This window comes from Zonotrichia albicollis, chromosome 36 (genome assembly GCF_047830755.1).
Source record: "Zonotrichia albicollis isolate bZonAlb1 chromosome 36, bZonAlb1.hap1, whole genome shotgun sequence".
Classification (NCBI taxonomy): Eukaryota; Metazoa; Chordata; class Aves; order Passeriformes; family Passerellidae; genus Zonotrichia; species Zonotrichia albicollis.
This window is the reverse complement of record NC_133854.1, coordinates 2,696,427-2,716,897: the sequence shown is the minus strand read 5'-3', so window position 1 is coordinate 2,716,897 and position 20,471 is coordinate 2,696,427. Positions and strand designations below refer to the sequence as shown.

At 53.5% G+C, this 20,471-nt stretch overlaps 1 protein-coding gene across 1 annotated transcript; it reads right to left on the bottom strand.

Annotated features, from left to right (window-relative positions):
* Window positions 1-12,853: 12,853 nt before the first annotated feature.
* LOC141726550 (serine/threonine-protein kinase pim-1-like) lies at window positions 12,854-16,281 on the bottom strand. Its single transcript, XM_074531476.1, has 6 exons — window positions 16,260-16,281; window positions 15,044-15,150; window positions 14,886-14,936; window positions 14,315-14,681; window positions 13,545-13,721; window positions 12,854-13,301 (listed from the first exon to the last, which is right to left on the bottom strand). Exons 1-6 carry the CDS (start codon window positions 16,279-16,281, stop codon window positions 13,195-13,197), a joined length of 831 nt encoding a protein of 276 aa, XP_074387577.1. The 3' UTR covers window positions 12,854-13,194.
* Window positions 16,282-20,471: the final 4,190 nt, after the last annotated feature.

Genomic DNA, 20,471 nt, shown 5'->3' with positions numbered 1-20,471 from the left:
ATAGACCAGAAGACACGATTTTCCCTGGCCTCTACCTGGCTAGAGGCAGGACCCCTCTAAGCCTGGTTATCATTCTTTCCCTGGGTGTATGTTTTGGATGTTCCTTCGAGGGGATCAGACATGTCATCATCATCATACCTGGCCGTTCGGCTACGGGCAACTGGAGCTGCTTTCCTCCTGGTGGCTTCCTTCAGTTCACGCACCCGTCGTGCCAGAACAGCGGTAGGTTTCCTATCCCACCTTCTCATGTTTTCCCCACAATCACGCAGGTAAAACCACAGCTCAGCTCGTGGGGTGTATCTTCTCTCACCATCTGGGAAACGTCTGCCTTGGATGCCGGAACCGCGGATCTGTACTGCTGAAATTTGGAGAAGGTCTTCTTTAATCTCCTCTCTAAGCTTCTTATGGTTCTCCTCTATCTTATCCTCTAAGTTCTGCAGACGTGATTCTACCGCTGCGATTCTGGCATGTGTTGGTCCATGTACAGCATCTGCATATGCTCGGAGCTTCCTTGCCATGTCAAGCACAGTCTCACCCCTCTCATCCCTCTTCATGATGGCTAAGGCAGAGGCATATTCTTGTGGCCCGAGTCGTACGAGTTTTCGCCACATCATAGACGTGCATGGTACTAAGTCTGGGTTCCTAGTTGTTACATCATCTGAGAAGATAATCTCAACCACGGCCATTTCTCTCAGGCGCTGGATCCCTTGCTCTATTGTCTTCCACTGAGTTTGCTGCATATAGAGATCATCTGCACACAGGTATCTTTCTGCTACACTTCTTAGGACCCGTTCCCAGAGGCTCTGAGAGTTAGCCCCCCTCATCATTCCTTGGTCTATGACAGTATCCTGTGACAGGGATCCCAAATGCCTGGCTTCAGTGCCATCCAAAACGGTAGCCTCGCCTGCAGCATCCCAGAGACGGACCAGCCAACTAATTATGGATTCATCAGACCTTCGAGTGTAATCCTTCCGTAGGCCACGAAGGTCCTTCAGGGAGAAGGACTCAGTATTGGCATCTGATCTTGCATCTGCTGCTTTGACTCCTGACTTTACGTCAGGGGGCACTGAGGTTCCTTCTCCTTCATCATCATCATCATCATCATCATCCACTGGTCGATTGGTCTTGGCTGTGCATTTCCCACTTCTAGTGCTGGTAGCAACAGCCATGGGTTTGGCTGCTGGCTTCGAGCCTGGAGTGTTAGCTACAGCCTGAGTCACCGGGACAGTTGCTGATTTATCTCCCTGCCCCCCTGCCTCTGTCTGCTGCCCGACACTATCTAGCAGTGTGCGATAAGCATATGCCAGGGCCCAGCTCACTGCAATGACCTTCCTCTCCTTAGGCTCATCCTGGTACTTCTCTTTCAGATATTTCCCCACCTCAGCTGGGTTCTGAATTTGTTCATGGGGAAAATCCCACACTATAGGGTCAGAGAATTCCTTCAGGATTTGGCCCATATCCTCCCATTTCCCACACCACTTAGGATTTTCCACACCAGGGTTTACTCCTGAGTCAGGGGTCTCATCAGCCCGTCTAGAAATCTCAGCCCTCAATCTAGAGAAGCTGCAGACCATATAGAGGAGACTTACCAAATTAAATACCAGAAAGATGGTCTCTTTAACATTCAGGGGAAACGGAACATTCTCAAAAAGTGACATAACCGATCCAAAGGAGAAGAGGGAAAGGGAAGGCTGGAAAGTCTCATTCTTAGCTCCTCCTCTAACTGACTGAGTGTAGTTACTAATAAATTCCCAAAACATACCACTGGAATTGGGATGCAGGGTAGGATGAAGAAACCATAAACCATACATGCTGTAAACAGAGGTCAGTATCTTTTTGAACGCTTTATAAATCATTATCACCAAGGCCAGCACAACAGCTATTCCAATCCGTACCCCTCTACCGTAAAAATTACTTGTTAAGGACAATAATCCTAATGACCAGAAAGGTATTGAAACCTCAAAAAGGTCTAGAGCCCAGAGCCATACAGAGGCTTTCACAACCAGAGACATCAGGGGTCCAAGCATCATGTCTACTAACTGCTTTAGCAACAACAGACACACAATTAATAGGGCTTTTTTCCACATTTCCCAGCCGCGCGTTGGGCGCCAATTCATGTATTTGTCCAGGTTTAGAGCAAGTTTGGGGAAGAATCCCCCCAAAGGAGCTCCGGTGGGAAAAGCAGATCCAATCGGCCCCTCCCCCCTCAACTGGTCCGGGAGGAAAGAAAAATACCTCCTTGGAGAAAGGTGGAAAAAAACCCCCTCTTTATTAAACAATACGACCAAAACAGTATCAAAACAATGAGACCCCTTGCCACTCTAAAAGAGATGACAAACTGAGAAAACCCCGGGTTCAAGCAGCAGCTCACTCAGTCTCTGATCAGTCTCTCAGTGCTGGAATTGTCCCGGTGGGCCACAGCTGCAGCTGCCGGTGCTCTCCTGGGTGTTCAGTCCAGAGCAGTTCCAAGAGGTCCAAAGAAAAGGGAAAAAAAAACAGTCCAGGGAACTTCTTTGCCTCAGCTAGCTAACACTAACTAAAAAGCAAAAGAAGAGCTCTCTGTCCCGCTGTCTGTCCGCAGACAACACAGTCAGGAGCAGGAATGTGGAGGAGTGAGTGCAGTGTCTGAAAACAAACTGCGCGCTTCTTCTCTCTCCCCCTTCACTCTCTGTAACACTCTTAAAGGTACAAAACTTATTATTATTCAACATAAACAGAATGAGACGATTGGGGATAAAAGCATCATATAGTCAACCCAGGACAAACCCCAATCCCCCCAGAGCCTCTATGCCAGCCCAGCAGTGGCTGCCAGTCCCTGGCACAGCACAGGCAATGCTCCACAGCCACCTCTGCAGCCCCAGCCCAGCTCCTGAGGGACCAAATGACCCACAGTCCCAGCTGGGGGACGGGCCCAGGAAGAACAAGGGATATTGAAGGCTGACCTCAAGGCAAGCACACATCTTGACCCTACCTCCTCTTGGAATTTCCATCTAAACACTGCTGGAATCCAGGAGTTCGTACCTCTGTGTATGCTCCTCTGTATCCTTTTTGCCTCTCTCTCTTTCTGTCCTTTTCTTCTATTTTGGTCCTTTTGCCATTTTGAGTAATGTAAAATTCCAATAGCTTAGAGTTTGTGAAGTTGAACGGGCCAAGTCAGTGCTTTAAGAAGTGTTCTGTGTTGATTGAATGTCATATTAAATCTTTTGCCAAAAATTCTCTGATTTTCTAAAGTTACCAGTAAAGACTGTTTTGTTGTTTTGAGCTACTGAGGATCTCTTGTTGATATTTCTCCAGGAAGTCCATATCAGAATACAGAAAGAATTGTAATTCCTTTTAAATATTTCCTTGACAGAGTTTTCTACTGGATGGAAGTCAGGGCTTGTGTGTCCTGCTTGGCCCAGCCCAGGCAGGGCTTTCCCAGCCCCATTCCACACTCCATTTCCCAGCTGGAGCCGCTGCTGCCTCTGAGTTGTGCTGCCCCAGCCCCAGGGACGCTCTCCTTGTCTGCCCATTCCCCCACGGTCTCTGGGCAGGGATGGCCTCACTGGGGGCTGCTGACATCCTCAGCACTTTGGAGGCTGCTGCTGAATTTTCCTGCTGCAGAGGCTTGTTCAGCCTTCAGCTCTTCAGTGCAGGAATTCAGTGTCCCAGGGCTCATTAACATTCAGTACAGCTAAACAAGCTAAGCTTCTGGGAATAATTTGATTGAAGTGTTCAAATCAAATGTGTGGCTAATTAGTCAGATTTCAGAAGCCAATTCAATGTGAATACCCTGAATTTAAAAAAACAGCAAGAAAATATTTTTTTAGGTCCTGTAATTTTTTTTTTACTAGTAATTCATTGAAATGTGCAATCTCCAATTGACATTGAATCCAAGTACCTCCTCATGCAGTTTGACTGGGTATGAAAATCAAGACCTTTCATGGCTGACAATCAATCAGGCTCTGTCCCTACCCCCACCCCACCATTTTCCCCATCCAAGGCTGGCACTCAGAGCAGCCTTGTGCAAATCTGAACTTCCTCCAGCCCACACTGGACCTAGCCAACAGACCACAGTTGAACGGGATAGAACTTAATAAAAATTACACCATTAAAATAAAAATCACAAAATTACAACCTCTTTTCTGAGCTATGTGCAATGTCCCAGCATGTCTGATGAGTCCACTGTTCACAACTGATTTTCATACTAAAATTAATTTTTGACTGATGTGGTCCTGTGATAGATATAAACACAGTTAAGTTCTTGTATCAGGATTCTTGTCCTGGACTGAGGACAGAACAGCTCAAACAATTCCTGATTTGCAAATCTATCAGTGGTGGATGGAGAAGGGAGGTCAGGCTGCTCTTGGTGTTGAGGAAATGCTGAAAGCAGCCTGACTCATTCCATCTCCTCATGTCCTGACTGATCTCCTCTGTTTCCCCTTCCACCCATTGGCTTTTGTCTCCCCCCAGCCCCCTGTGAAGAGCCTGGCTCTGTTCTCCATCCCCTCCTGGCTGGCACTGCCAGGCTGGCATGAGGAGCCCCTCAGCCTTCCCTGCTCCAGGCTGGACCAGCCCAGCTCCCTCAGCCTCTGCTCACAGCCCAGGGGCTCCAGCCCCACCTTGGGGCCCTTCCCAGACCCTGCTCTAGCTGCCAGACATCTTTCCTGCCCTGGGCAACCCAACCCAGGCCACAGTGACCTGGATAATCCCAGTCCTTGCTGTCCTGGTCACACAGCCCTAGCCCCTTGTCCCCATGTCAGGCTCTGGGGTGGATCCTGTGGAACATCCTTTGGTGGAGGCTGTGGCTCCAGGTGGGCTGGGGGGATCCTGGGAGACAGGGACCCTGCTGGGCATGGACAGCATTGGAGTTGTTGGGAGAAACTGTGAGGGGGAGCTGGGGCAGAGTGACCAACCCAGTGACCTGACACAGCCTGCTGGGATGTCACACAGCCCCTCTGGGATGTCAAAGCCCATTCTCTAATGTCACACAGCTGGTCTCTGATGTCACACCAGAGTCTGTGATGCCATAGTCTGCTCTGTGATGTCAGACCTCTGCCCTGTGATGTCACAGCTGGATCTCTGATGTAACAGAGGCAGACTATGATGCCATGGCTGCTCAATGACCTCACCTAACCCACTCTGTGATGTCATAGCCCACTCTGTGACCACATGGTACCAGATGATAAATTGTCTTCACCAGGTGAGCTCACACCTGGAGCTTGTTCTCCACAACCCCAGGCCTGTGGAAACCACACAGTGCCCATAGTGTGAGAGGGGAACTGGAAGTTCAGCAGCCTCAGTGCCCTGCCAGCTCAGCCAGGCCCACGGGAACATTGGGGTCCACGAGCACCAGGGACCACCAGGGAGACCCCCAGGACAGGAGAATGCATGGGTAAAGGGGAGGGGAAATATATTAATGATTTTGGAGAAATTATTATCATATGTATTTTTATTCCAGGACAATCAATGAATATGTATGCAAAATACAGAATATAAGCAGAAACTTTCCTGTACTCAGCCTGCACAGCTTTGGGAGGAGCCCTTAAAAACAAAGGGGTCCTGGAAGGACAGACACATTGCAAAATAAGTAATCATAGGCGGGAAGAAGCAGCCTGTCCCAGTGCAGCAGAAGATGAGCTAGTGAGGAAAATGACTGGTCTGGCTGCCCATGGAGGTTTTCTGGAGACTCAGGGGTGGAAAAAGGATCAGCAACTCAGGAAGTCTTCAAGGATGTTGCTGGGTCATACAGAAAGTAAAGCTGAGAGTTAAAAACTCTATTAAAACTTAACCTGGAGGGTTCTGCAAAAAGAATAAAAATGTTTTAATAAAGAAAAAATAGCAAAAAGGAGGAGGAGTAGGAGAACATCTACTCTTTATTGGATACAGTGGAGAATATAGTAACAAAAGATAAGGAAAAGGCTGAGCTACTTTACCCCTAGTTTGTTTCAATTTTCAATATTAGGAGAGGATATCCTCAGGACAAGTGTTCTCCTGAGCTGGTAGATGGGCACAGGGAGCAGAACAGCCCCTGGAATCCAGAAGGAAGCAGTGGGTGACCTGCTGAGCCACTCAGATGCTCACAGGTGAATGGGATCAGACAGGATCCATCCTAGGGCAATGAGGGAGCTGGAGATGAGCTCCCCAGGCTGTGCTCCATCATTTACCATCAGTGCTGGCTCAGCAGGGAGCTCGCAGAGGACTGGAGGTGCCAATGTGAGCCCATCCCCAAGAAGGGCTGGAAGGAGGATCTGGGGAGCTCCAGACCTGTCAGCCTGACCTGGGTGCCCAGCAAGGTTATGGAACAGATCACCTTGAGTGCCATCACAGGGCACCCACAGGATGGCACTCACAGGGCACTCCCAGCTGATGGGAACAAACTTTCCGCCTGAGTGCAGAGACCAGGACAAACCTGGGTGGTTTCCCTGCCATCCCCCAGCCCCTGCTGGCCCCAGGGGCTGATGGCATTTGTGCTCCCTCAGATTCATGTCCCCACACAGCAACAGCATGGGTGTGCTCCCCCTGCTCTGTGCAATGCAAACAGGGGCTGCTGAGCCAGTGCTGCCGTGTCTGTGCTTGCAAGGATGGGGCACCTGTGTGAGCTGGGGGAGAGGCCAGGGCTGCAGAGGGGGGATGTTGCTGGCAGCTCCATGAGGACGCTCTGGGACGCTGCCCTGGGCTGTGCAGCGCACTGGGGATGGATCAGCCCCTGCTCTGCTGCTCCTTCCCGTCTCCCCCCGGGCCCTTGCAGAGCACCAGCTGCTGCTGTCCTCAGTTGCCATGGCAACCCTCAGGACAAAGTGCTGCCAGGGCTGTTCCAGGTACAATTGCAGTGACACTCGTTGGTGCCACCAGGTGCCATGGCAATGGCCACGGGGACCCAGGCCTTGGTTTGGTGCCATGGCAACCATTCCCCGGAGCTGTTGTGATGGTTGGTGGCCATCGAAGGCTGCCCTGGGCCCTTGCTCAGGGCTGGTGTCAGTGCCCAGGGCCAGAGGGGATCCCTTGCTGGGGGCTGTGCCATGGCCACCTGCCCTGTGCCGCGCTGGCCGCTCAGGCACCAGGAACCATCAGCCAACGGCACTGCCAGGGCCAAAGGCCAGGTCAGCCAGACAGAAAGGGGCAGGGCTGGGCACTGTTTCCATGGCAACCGGCACTGGGGGGGACACCTGGGTCACCTGGCCTGGCAGTTGCCATGGAAACCCCTGGCAGGGACTGAGGGCACAGCTCCTGGCACTGAGACACTGCTGGGCCGGGTGCTGAGCACAGGGCTGAGCACGCAGAGATGGTTTTGTTCTTGCTGGGCTGCAGCACAGCCAAGGCCTGTCCTGCCCCTCGGCAGCCACGCTGGGGAGGGGCTGCGGCTGCGGGGGAGCTGGGCAGGGGACACAGCCAGGACAGGGGACCCCAACTCACCCCGGGCATACTCCAGACCAGAGCACATCATGCTCAGGGTGTAAAGGGGGGGAACAAGAAGGAAGGGGGGAATTTTGGTGGGAGGGCTTTTGCCATCCCAGGTAACACTTAGGCAAGAGGGGGCCCTGTTTCACCAGTGGGCAGCGTCACTACCAAAGACACAGACACCAACTTAAGGAATTGTGTCATTTATATCATGCACAGCTGCAAAGAATTACAAAAGGATAAGGCTCAGCAAAGCACATCTTCATTAGCAAAGAATTACAAAAGAAGCTCAGCAATCCATCATAACCCATCATCATGTTTTGATGACCAATCCCTTGGTGAAACACTAGAGGTGTTTGTGGCAGACAAAGATTCTGGCTGACTATCAAGGTACACCTTACAGACATCAGTAGTACGTTAGTGACACCGTTCTTCATTCTTTTTTCTCAATCCCATTGGAGTTAGGAACAAGAATTCTGTTGTGCCTGGAGCTGGCACCTTTTTAATTCCAGAACAATGCCCCAAGACCCTTTGCTGTTCAGCTTTACCATGCTGTATATGGCTAACAAGGCCTGGGGAGCCCTTTCCCCTCTGGCTGGAAGGGGCCGGGTCCCAGTCCCTGAGGGGCACCCAGGCTCCTGGATGGAATTCCTGTGCAAGTCCCTCAGTGTCACAGCAGCCTTCACATGGGGCCTCGTGGATCAGAGCATTTTCCACAGGGGCCCTTGGGGCAAACAGGGAGATCTGGTCTGGCAGGATGCGTAAAGCAATATCCTGTCAGATTCTTCTGACACAGACTCCTTGGCTGCAGGACACATTCCCAATGTTCCTGCCCAGGTCTCAGGACTCAGAGTTGTCTTTCCTAGGAGCTGCTCCTTCAGCTGCCTTGGGAGCGCCATTTGGCCTCCGGACCCACACTCTGGCTCCATTATTAGGGCTGATGGATCCAAACCCTTTAGCTCCACAAATGGTGGTGACTGGAGCTGGATCTATTTTCACAATCATTCTTAAAACTGCAAGATCAATAATTGTGCTACCCTGTCATGGGGTTGAAAAATCCAATCTTGTTATTTATTGTTTAACAGATTTACTGTAATTTCGCCTTGATATTCTGCATCAGTTCCTCCTGCCATGACATGAACACTTTGCAAGGCCAAGCTCCAAGGGAGCAGTTACCAAAGCAAAGTGTCCTGGAGGCATCTGAATTCCTGTTTCGGTATTGATAGCTCTCATTTGCTTTGAATTTCTCCACATTAATTCCAATGCATGAAGGCCCAGCCCTGCAGCCTCTGGGTTGGCCCTGCCAGGGGCCATCACAGCCAGAACAATTTCCCAGGCAGCCCAAGTCTCACTGCCCATGGTTGGATTTGCAAATTGGGGGCAGCGGTGCACAGCCAGGGGGTTCCATTTCCCCAGTGGGCCATTGTTAAGGGCATGGAGCACATATGGGAGATGGGCTCTTCGTGGGCAAAGGTTCCATCTCCTCATTTTTTCAACTGCTCTTTTAACAACCCCTTCACCTGTTCAACCAATCCTGCAGCTTGTGCATAGTCTGGTACATGAAAAACCATGCAGGCTTAATCACTGCATTTTTCACAGGAATAGACAAAGCACTCTGCACCACAGTATCAGCAAACCCTGTAAAAATAGCCAATTTCCTCCCTTCCTCCTTTTTCCATTGTATGCAATCTCAGGAAGTTGACCACTGACTTTCGGGTCCTGGCCAATCCTGTTCTGTAGGGCATTTAGTGTTACATCCCTGAGCAGCCAAAGCTACCAAATTACTACTGTCAGCACTATTTCACATTATTTTTATTTTGTATGTATATATTGATATAGAATTATAGATATATAGATATGCAGATATAGACATATATAAATATAAATCTATAAATATAAACATGAAGGTCTTATTATCCTATAAATATGTATATAGTTATTTATTACATTGATATTTCACTTGCACAAGTGCATCTGAGCTCAAGATTAAAACCTTCTTCTGTTGCTCCATGTGGGAGCATTCCAACAATAACTGTTCCTTCTGAATGTGCTGTTTCCTATGTACTCTCAACAAATTCATCTTTGTCTGCCCAAACCCACAAAGTCTTTTCCTTTTCCATTTGAAATTTTTGGATGCATTTGAAGACATCCAGGGGTGCACCTTCTTTCACCTGACTGCCTCGCTGCTTCCACGGGGCTGTGACCTCAGCCCACTCCAGAGCCAGGGAACTCCAGGGAAGGGCTTCCCAGCTGCGAATTTCTGATGGCACTGATTCCTCACATTGACACTGAACAAGTTACATTTTGTTGGGATCTGGCCAGACTGGGCCAGTTTTTTTTCACCAGTGGGCAAAGTCAGCACCAAAGACACAGACTCCAACTGAAGGAATCAGTGTCATTTCCTGCAGTTCAGAGCAGCAAAGAATCACAAAAGGAGCAGCTCAGCAATGCACCCAACCATCCCCACCAAAGAGTGCCTGCAGTGATTAAGAAAGATCCAGCAGCATTTACCCTCAGCCTTTACCATCCCCCAGACCCACACAGCAGCTGGGGAAGCTGTCACAGCCAAGGGCTGCAGAGCCCCTCCTGGGCACTGGGAATTCCTGCAGGTGCCTCCAGCCCCAGGAGAGGCTCCAACCCCGCTGGGAGAGGGCCCAGCTCTGGCAGTGCTGAATGAACAAACTGACAGCACTGCTAGTGTGGCAACATCTGCTTTCATCCTCCTCTTGGGTCCCTCCCAAAGCCTGGCCAGGGCTCAAGGAGGAACCAAGGGAGCTGACTTTGACCATACAGCCCCAAACAAGGCCAGATGTCAGATTTCATGGCCTTTTCTGGCTTCTAAATACACAAAGGTCAATACATGTTTCACTAATGAGTGGCTACATCTATCACAGTGCTAATAACCATGCATATTTCATCAGGGAGCAGATACAAAGATAACCTTTGCTTGGAAGGTTCATCCAGAGGCAACCTTTGGCTCAGGGCCTGCTGTCCAGGCCTCACTCAGGGCTGGCGTCCAGGCCTTGGCACTTCAGGGACGTGGTTTAGTGCTGGGCTTGGCACTGCTGGGTGAGCGGCTGCACTGGGTGAGCTCAGAGGGCATTTCCAACAGAAAGGATTCTGTGATTCCATGATTCCATCTACTGCATTCAGCTGGGGCTATTTTAGCAGCATTACTTGGCTCTAAAAGTTCCCTCTTGCCCAGCTCCTGTGGCCTGAGGCTTCAGCTCCTTCAGCTCCTGGTGCTGAGCTGCTCATGCTGAACGAGACGACTCAGAGAGATGAATCTAGTCCATGCAATTCCTTCTGGGACACGGAGAGGGGAGGCTGTGCAAACAGGAGCATTGTTTGCTGTGGCCTCCTTTCTGCCCTTCATGCCTTTCAGCGCTTTGAACCAGCCAAGAGCTTTCTCCAAGAGTGCAATGGAGCAGCTGTTCCTGCTCCCAGGCCTGGCTCTTCCCAGTCTCTGCCCTTGCCTGGTTCTGTCCCTCTTGCTTTGCCCTCTGTTCCCCCAGGGCTCGCTGGCTGCTGCCCAGGACTGTGGCACTGGCACAGATCCAGTGCTCCAGAGCCTCCTTTCTGTGCCCTTGCAGCTGCCTGGGCACAGCAGCCTTTTCCATCTGCAAGCTCCCCATGGACAGGGAGTGCCCAGCTCCGTTCCCTGCACAACCTCCAGGAGCCCAGGGCTGCCATCTCCAGTCCCTGCTGGCACTGGGGGCTCCCAGGTGCCTCAGGCTGCTGTGACACCGCTGCCCACGGGAGGGAAGAGGGGCAGGGGCTGTGCTCAAAGTCAACTCCATGTGCTGCTGCTGCTGCTGCTGCTGCTGCTGCTGCTGCTGCTGCTGCTGTGGGGTCATTTGTGCAGCCCTGTCTGCCCAGAGTCAGGGATCAGATCCTGCCAGTCTCTTCCAGCCCTGGCTGCTCAGAGTTTGGGCCTTGGAGCCTCAGGTGGCCAAAGGCAGCTGCTGCTGGTCCCTCTGTGTGCCCGTGTTCAGCAGTGCTGCTCCATCAGTCTGTGCCCAGCAACGGGGAAAAGCCTCAGCCCTGCAGGGCCAGGAGCTCTGCCGGGCTCTGCCTGAGCAGCTCAGCCAGCAGGAAGGGAGCTGCTCCACATGGGAACCAGGAGCAAAAGACATTCCTTTGATAGGACATGTTTTCTATTGAAAGGAAAAAAAAGGAAAAAGTAATAAAAAACTATATAAAGTATGAAAGATAAAAACAAAACCCAAGTGTGCAGTGAAAAATCTTCTCTAACTTTGAATTAGAGGTAACTGATCTTTTGAAACAGAACTCATTTCTTTTGTAAATGCGCTGATGGCATGGATCCATCTTACTGACCTCAGCAGTCTTTATAAAAAGTTTTTCGGGATTGTTTCCAATATTGTTATTTTAAATTGTGGTCGAGCAAGAGGAAATTGTTTTGTGCCCTTCCAGCTCCAAGCAGGACTGGGAATGGAAACCCTGTTAAAGCCCAAATCCTTTACAAGATGACCTTCCTTCTCACCCTGCAAATGAGCTGCACATTCCTTTTCAAACTGTCAGGGATTTCTTAGAGACACAAAGTCCCACTTACGGCTTTTTGCTCTGGTTTGGCAGTGCAGAAGGGCAATTCTCCATCCACCAGCTCCAGACTGCACTGCCTCAGGAGCACGGCCCACTCGCCAGCTTTGGCCCACTCGTGGCACTGCTAGAGGAGGAAGAAAGTGCAGTTGCACAATTCCAGCCAATAAAGAAGGAAGAATGGGACAGACAAAACACCCTGTACAGATCCAGGCATTCAGCTGGGACTGTGGAGAGTTTGGGTCCTTGCCAGTTGGATGTGTGTCCCCAGCTGCAATCTCTGGGCCTGCAGCAGAGTCTCACTCACCGGGCAAAGCAGAAAGCTCAGGCGCTGTGCTCGCAACAGGCTCGTCTGATGCAGAGCTGTCAGAGCAATGTGAGGGCAGAGCCAGCCCAGCTGGGCCCAGGGCTGAGCCCAGCAGAGCCCTGGCAGAGCCCAGAGCAGCCTCAGCACCCGCAGAGCCCGGCTGCAAGGAGAGAAAGCAGAAACCGCCCGTCAGCTGAGGGCTCCTGTGCCCTTGTGCCAAGGCCTGCGGTGCCCAGGCCATGCTGGCTGTGCCCAGAGCTGTGCCCAGAGCTGCCCATCCCTGCTGTCTTTGGCAGCAGAGCAGGAGGGCAGCACATGTGCCCAGCGTGCAGCCCGCCATGGCACATCCAGCCCTCAGCAGCTGCCCAGAGTCAAAAAGCAGCTGGGCAGCTGACTGAAGAATTCATTGCATCTGCCCTTGCAAAGGGGGAATCTTTAGTGCCCAGCCAGGCCGTGCCATGTCCAGATCTGGAAGCATCCCCCTGCCTGTGGACTCACCTGCAAATTGGGCCTGGAGCCTGGCTTTGAAGAAGGTGCCAGAATCCAAGTCCATCATCTTCAGCTGGCCAGGCCAAGGAAGAGATTGTCATCCTTGAGGTTGTCCTTGGTGTCTCCAGCAGCAGCCCCACTTGGAACAGCTTCTCCAGGGGCTCCTTCTCCTTCCCTGGGGCCACACCAGGCTCTCAGGGCTCTGCCCAGGGCCCCAGCCATCCATGAACCATACAAACAAAACCAGGGCGGTTGGTGGCCACCAGTGCTTGCCACACCATGTCTGCAGCTCAGCTCCAGCCCAAGAGCTGTGTGTTCCCTTCTGCTGACCCCTGCTCAGAACTACAGGCAGGACAAAACCAGCTTGGTTTGCTTTGCCACTGATTGCCAAGAGATGCATGGAGCTGGTACCTGCCAGGCCCCTGGATCCAGCTGTGCACGTGGATCTCTTCAGTCTTCTAGGGCAGAGGAACACCCTTCACCCAAGGATGACAGAAAAGATCTTCTAAGGATGGCCTGTCCGAAGGCTGCATGGACAAACATCTCTTAATGACATCTTGGCACGCTGGGGAGAGAAACCAGAAATCACCAATCAGTTGGAGAAGTTGTCCCCCTGTTTCCACGCCCAGGTCATGCTGGTTGTGCCCAGAGCTGGGCCTAAACTTCCCCATGGATACTCTGTTTGGAGGAGAGCAGGATAGCAGGACATGTGCCACCTCCTCAGCAGCTGCCAGAGTGGGATGCCCATCAGCCCGCTGCTGACTCCCAGCACTGGTATTCCCCCGCGTGCCCAGAGATGAGGATCCACCTTGAGAGAGCCATCGTGGGAATAAGATTCGCCCCCGGATGATCTCCTGGCCCCTCCTGAACGGGTGCTTCCCCATGACCAGGTGGCACAGCAGGAGGCCCAAGGACCAGATCGTGGCTGCCTCGCCGTGGTAGCGTTGGTGCTGGATCCACTCTGGGGGGCTGTAGGACAGGGTTCCTGTGGAACACAGACAGAGATCAGCAGGGGGATGCTGCTGCTCCCAGAGCCTGGCCCCAGCATCCCTGGGCATGTGGGGGCTGCCCCAGAGGCACACGGGGTGAGCGCTGCCCTCTCTCCAGCACCTGGGACTTGTGCACAAACTCGGGGCTGGAAAAGAAGCCACTGGTCGTGGAAGAGGGCAGAAGAAACCCTAGGAAGGCCCAACCATGACACACAAAGGAAAAACCCACCCAGTAGTGGAGAAAACCTACTCTCCTTCCCACCTGCACGGCCCCCAAAAATCTTAATAAGCCAAGGAGAACAAGGGGAGTGGAGCAGTCCAAGCCCTTCCTCGCCTGCACACCAAACCATCCAGGGCATGGGGTCAGACCCCTCTCCCTGCTACCCCCATGGGGGTTTGTGTCGGGCTGGCTGCCCCAGCTCCAGCCCCAGCCCAGGCCACAGTGGGTGCTGAAGGCTGTCAGCAGGGCTGGGAGCTGGCAACCCTCACACCCCACCCGGAACAACTCGGCTCCAGCATCAATCCCATTGCAGTGCTGCACCCAGGCTGGGCCACGAGATGCCCAGGAGCATCCCCTGCGAGGGCTCACCTGCAAACTGGGTGTAGGCTGTGTCTTGGAGGAAGGCGCCACAGCCAAAGTCGATGAGTTTCAGCTGCCCGCTGGCCAGGTCGAGCAGGATGTTCTGTGGTTTGATGTCCCGGTGCAGGACCCCACAGCTGGTGCAGTGCTGCACGGCTTCCAGCACCTGGCGGAACAGCTCCTGCGCCTCCTCCTCCGGCAGGAACCCCCGCTCCGCCAGGACACCCGAGAGCTCCTGGCACCGCTCCGGACGCTCCAGCACCAGCAGGAAGATGTCAGGGAGCTCAAGCCATTCCAGGAGCTGAATGACACCGGCACAGCCACGGGACACCTTGGCCAGCAGCACGATCTCCAGCGGGGCGCTCGTGCCGTCGGGCTGCGTGAGGAGCGTGGTGCCGTCAGAGGGGCCGAGGCCGTGCCGGGGCTCTGGGAGCCCTCAGCCAGCCCGGGATGCTCTGCACGCCCCGCTCAGCCCACGCCCGCTCTCCCCGCAGGGCTCACGGCGGCTCCCACCCTGCCGGGCCCCGGCTCCTCGCCGCCCGGCACGGCCCGGCTGCTGCCGGTGGCCCCGCTCACTCACCAGCTCGCCCCAGTGCCGGATGAGATCCCTCGGCACGCATTTGATGGCCACCTGCGAGCGAGGGAGAGCAGCGGGGTGAGCTCGCCGCCCGCCATGCCCAGACCCATCCTCCTCCTCCATCCCCTCCTCCTGCGCCCGCCGCCGGCCCCGCCACTCACCGGGGCGCCGTCCGAGAGCCGCGTGGCAGCGAAGACGCTGCCGAAGCCGCCGCGCCCCAGCAGCGACCCAAGCCGGTACCGCTCCTGCAGGGCCTCCTGCGCCTTCCCTGCGGGCGAGACGCGGCTGTCAGCGCTCGGCCCGGGGCCAGCCACGGCCCCCGAGCGCCCCTCACCCGCCCCGGGCCCGGCATCCCCACCCGCCCCGGGCCCCGGCGGCTTGGGGCCGGAGGCCGCGCTGCCGAGCGGCGGAGCTCGGGCCGGGGAAGCCGCAGCGGAGGCGGCGGGAGCGGCCGCGCTGCCTGTGTCCTCCGCGGGGCCCGGGGGGAGCCGGGACCGGGACCGGGACCGGGACCGGGGCCGGGGCCGGGACCGGGACCGGGGCCGGGGCCGGGGCCGGGGTCGGGACTGGACCCTGCGTCGGGTCCGGGGCCGGGCTCGGGCCAGACGGAGGCAAAGGGCGGCGATGCCGCCCCAGCCCCAGGCACTGATGCCCGCCCAGCAGCGCCACCGCCAGTACAGCCCGAGCCGGGCGGAGGCGAGACCGCGGCGGGACGGCCGGGGCCGGGCACGGGGCAGCCCCGCCCGGGGCCGGGGGCGGGCCGGGGGCATGGCCCGGCCCTGCAGGGGAGAGGGAGGCGGGGAGAGGAGAGGGACGCCGGGCAAGGGACTCTGAGAGAACGGTGCGGGACAACGGGAAAGGGAGAGAAAGAGAAAGAAAGAGAGAAAGAGAGAAAGAGAAAGCAAAGGAGAAAGACTATTAAAAAGTATCTGTTTTGCTGCTTCTGCCGCCACTGCCGCCGCCGCTGCTGCCGCCACTGCCGCCGCCGCTGCTGCCGCCGCTGCCGCCGCTGCAACTGAAGCACCGGGGCCGTTCGTCCCCGTGTCCGTTCCCCGCTCGCCCCACGAGCCCCACGTTCCAGCCCCGCGCGCCCCGGGGACAGCCCCTTCTTCTGTCCAAACACGGGAACTTTGCAGCCTTGAGCCCGGATGCAGAGCCCTGACTCCTGCACACTGGCACAGCGATCCCCTCCCCTGCTGCTGTGCATTGTCCTTGCTGAGGGTCAGACACTGCCGGGCCACCTTCCCTTGGGGTAGGATTCCTACCTGACCCCAGCACCGCACTTACACCTCCAGTGTTGCTTTCCAGTAAAAAGAGGGGAAGGAAAACTGTGTGTGGCTCATGGTATTTTAGAGTGTCCAAAAGTCACTAAGTCACCGATCTTAGAGGTGAGGTGCATCGGGAATTACTGGGATGGAGAAATAGTGCAACATGGAAAAGGGGAGCATAGACATAAATAGAGGAAAACATCTTGGATTGTTTCTTTCATTTTCATTTCCCTTCTGGAAAGCTGTTTCAGTTTTCCAGGAATCTTCTCCTGTCTGCTCTTCCCAAGAATCTCTCATGGAGAACATGGTCAAGCTTCTGTCACAAGATTTGCCACCAGGAAATTAGGCCACTGGTGAAATTTTCATTTTGACTGTTTGTGCTGGTTTAGGGCAAATTTTGGGAGGAAACCTCCAAAAGGGTCCGTCTAGAAAGCAAGTTCAAGCAGCCCCTCCCCCTACTAGTTCAGGAAAAGACTTCCCTTGAGAAAAGTGAAAAAAACCCAGTTTATTTAACAAGTAAAGTATTCACAAGCATGAAAAATTAATAATAATAAATAAAACCTCTGACAATGCTGAAGAGATGGCAAATTCAGGAAGTTCTTTTTGTGGGTTGTTGTTGGCTCACTCGGTCTCTTCTAAGTCCCTCTGGTGCTGAAATGGAGAGTCTCAGAGCTCGGTGGGCCACAGGTGTGAGCTGCCGCCGGTGTTTTTCTGGGTTTTCAGTCCAGAGCAGGTTTAAACAGTTTCCAGAGAAAGGAAAGTCACAGTCTGAGGAACTTCTCTTCCTAAGCTAGCTAAAACCAATTTGCTAGACCTGGGCTGTGAAGGCATCGGGAAATTTCCAAATCTGGGCACTGGCGGTCCCAGTAAACACCAGATCTGGATGGTGCTGGAGCCAGAACCTGCAGATTTCCAAACTTTGGCTTTCTGTGCCAGCAAATCACTGGGCTTGGGCTGTGCCAGCACCAGGAAGTTTTCAGATCTGGGAGCTGGCACTGCCAGCAAACACCAGGTCTGGGTGGTGTCATTGTCAGTGAAGAAATCTGCCAGATTTGGGCTCTGCTTGCACTGGGAAATTTCCAAATCTGGGTTCTGGTTACATGAAACACAAGATGTGGGTGGTGCCAGACCCAGTAGCAGGAAGCTGCCACTGGTTTTGGATTTCTGTGCCAGCAAATTGCTGCCCTTGGGCTGTGCCAGAACAGGGAAATTTCCAGATCTGGGCACTGGCAGTGCCAGCAAACAGCCCATTCCAGGCTCCAGGCTCCAGGCAGGACTGGATCTGGATGCCTTCCTCTTTTCTTTCCTTCTTTCCTTCCTTCTTTCTTGGGATCCTGCTGCCAGCAAACTCCAGATTGGGCAGTGCTGTCAAGGGGAAATTGCCAGGTTTTAGCTTTCTTTGCCAGCAAATTCTGGACATGGGCGGTGCCAGAAGAGGGAAATTGCCAGATGTGGGCACTGGCAGTGCCAGCACACACCAGATCTGGGTGGGGAATGTGCCAGCACCAGGAAATTGCCAAATGTTAACTTTCAGTGCCAGCATATTGCTGGAATTATGCTGTGCAGGAACCTGAAAAATTCTGGATCTGGACACTGTGGTATCAGCAAACACAAGATTGGGTTGCTGTAGGTACCAGGTATTTGCAAGGTTTTGGCTTTCTTTGCCAGAACATTACTAGACTTGGGCTGTGCTGGCACCTGGAAATTCCCACCTCTGGACACTGGTGGTGCCAGCAAACACTGGATCTTGGCATTGCCAATGACGGTAGCAGGGAATTGCCAGATTGTGACTTTCTTTACCAGAAAATTGCTAGACTTGGCTCTGCCAGAACAGGGGAATGTCCAGATGAGAACAGTGGCAGTGGCAGCAAACAGCAGGTCTGGGCACCTGTATTGGCATCAGGAAATTGCCAGATTTTGGCTTTCTGTGCCAGCAAATAGCTGGACTTGGCTGTGCCAGCACTGGGAAATTTCCAGATCTGGGCACTTGCACAGCAAACACCAGACCTGGGCTGTGCTGGTGGCACCACTGGGAAGCTGCTGGGTTCTGGCTTTCTTTGCCAGAAAATTGCTGCATTTAGGTTTTGCTGGCACTGAGAAATTGCCAGATGCTAATTTTCTGTGCCAGCAAACTGCTGGAATTAGGCTGTGCAGGCATCTGAAACATTCCCAATCTGGGCACTGGCGGTGTCAGCAAACCCGAGATCGGGTTGCTGCAGGTACCAGGTATTTGCTTGGTTTTGACTTCTATTGCCAGCAAGTTGCTGCACTTGGGCTGTGTCAGAATATGGAAATATCAAGATCTGGGAACTGGCAGTGCAAGCAAACACCACATTTCAGGAAGGACTGGATCTGGACCCGTTCCCTCCCTGCCTCCCTCCCTCAACAAGGTGCCAGAGGGGCTGGACAGCCAGGCAGAAAGGGACCTGCAGGGACTGAGGGACAGCAGGCTGGATATGAGCCAGCAGTGTGCCCAGGTGGCCAAGGAGGCCAATGGCTCCTGGCCTGGATCAGGAATGGTGTGGCCAGCAGGAGCAGGGCAGGGATTTTTCCCTTGTGCTCAGCACTGCTTGGGCAGCACCTCCAGTGCTGTGTCCAGGTCTGGGCCCCCTAATTTAGGAAGGACATGGAAGGGCTGGAGCCTGTCCAGAGAAGGGCAACAAGGCTGGGGAGGGGTCTGGAACAACACAACTCCTGTGAGGAGTGGCTGAGGGACCTGCAGTTGTTTATCCTGGAGGAGGCTCAGGGAAGACAAGGCGGTGGCAGGGCACAGGGTGGACTTAATGATCTCCAAGGCCTTTTCCAACCTTGCTGATTCTGGGATTCTCTGGAACCACCCTTGGAGCAGTTGTAGGATGAGCCCTGGGCCTCCTCTTCAGCAGCTCCAGCAGCCCAGGTCCCTCAGCTTCTCCTGCCAGCCCCAAAGCCCATCCTGTCAGTCCTGCAGAGCCTCTGCAGCTCCTCCTCACTGCCCAGAACAGGGAGCACCAGAGCCAGACACAGCAGCCCAGATGTGCCCCCTGGCCTGGGAGGCCTCTGGCAAGGGAGCAGCACCAGGCACTGCAGGAGCCTGCAGACAATTGACCTGAAGGCCAAAGCTCCTTAGCTCCTTCTGAAAGAGCAGGAACAGTTCCTCATTCCAATGAGGTGGAATGTTGGGCACCACAGCTCCAGGCGAGGACTGGACACAAGTTTGCTCCCACTGAGTGCTGTGATGGGTTCTGCAGGAGCTCTGGGCTCCTGTGCTTGCCAGACACAATGAGGAGAGAACGAGTCAAGTGCACTGATGTGGAAATGGATATGTAGAAAGCTTTTAGGATGTAATAGAAGGCCCACAGAGTATGAGTCTGTATATAAATCTTGAGACAAGAAATGCCAACTTAAAAATGCCATGGAATAGGACAGATATTGTTGAGAGAGAAATGGAACTGGAAAAAAGTTCCAAAAGATGGCCTTGCAAATAAGACTTTGGAAAAACAGAGCTATGAAAGATGCATTGTAGTGGGACCCACAAGGGGTAGTTTTAAATAATTGGCTTTAAGGCATCTACAGCATGGCATGGCAAAAAGCTGATAGACCAAGACATACTGTAATTAGGAAATAGTTGGGTTCTTAATTGTGATGGCGTGAATTATAACATCTGTATTATCTCACCCTTCTCATGAGACTGAAAATGGAATACAAGTTTTTAAAACACCTCTCAGTTGCCCCATCTCTAGGTCAAGAAAAGAGTATTATCCAACACACTGACACACCTTTGCCCCGAGCATAACCCAGCCTAGACCAAACACACTGAAAGGTTTCCCCTTTGGCCCATGTCTCGAAACATCAGGTCTGCTGTTTGACAGCTCAGGTTGGGTTGGTGTCAAGGAGTTCCCTCAGAAATACTGGGTTTGTCTTCCTCTGTACCTTCCCCTCAGCAGCCTTGGGGATGCTCCTGTGTGAAGCCATCTGTCTCACACAGTTTGAGACAACTTCAAACAGGATATTGTGCAATAAGTCATCTCCTCTAAAGTGTTCCAACAATCCCTTTCCAGCAATAGGAAATTACTACTGATAGATGAAAGTGGAAAACCCCCAACAGTTAATTAACAAACAGAATCCCTCCATGACACGCATTCCAAGAAGGCGCTGGGGTCTCTCTCGGAAGAACAGGAGCTGTCACGGAGCAGTTCCAGCAGCTGATGGAAGCTCGGGGGCTCGTCCGGCATCGGCTTTCTCCCATGGCAGAGCTCCATGGAGCGGGCAGGGCAGTGAAGCAGCTGGGCTGGAGCCCCTCGCTGCCTTTTCTCCCCGGCGTGGCTCAGCCCACAGACTCTCG

Coding starts and splice junctions, on each gene's coding strand:
- LOC141726550 (XM_074531476.1), bottom strand. CDS start 16,281: ATGCACCTCACCTCTAAGATCG. Junction 14,937..15,043: donor GGCTCTCGGACGGCGCCCCG/GTGAGTGGCGGG, acceptor CCTCGCTCGCAG/GTGGCCATCAAATGCGTGCC. Junction 14,682..14,885: donor TCCGGCACTGGGGCGAGCTG/GTGAGTGAGCGG, acceptor CTCCTCACGCAG/CCCGACGGCACGAGCGCCCC.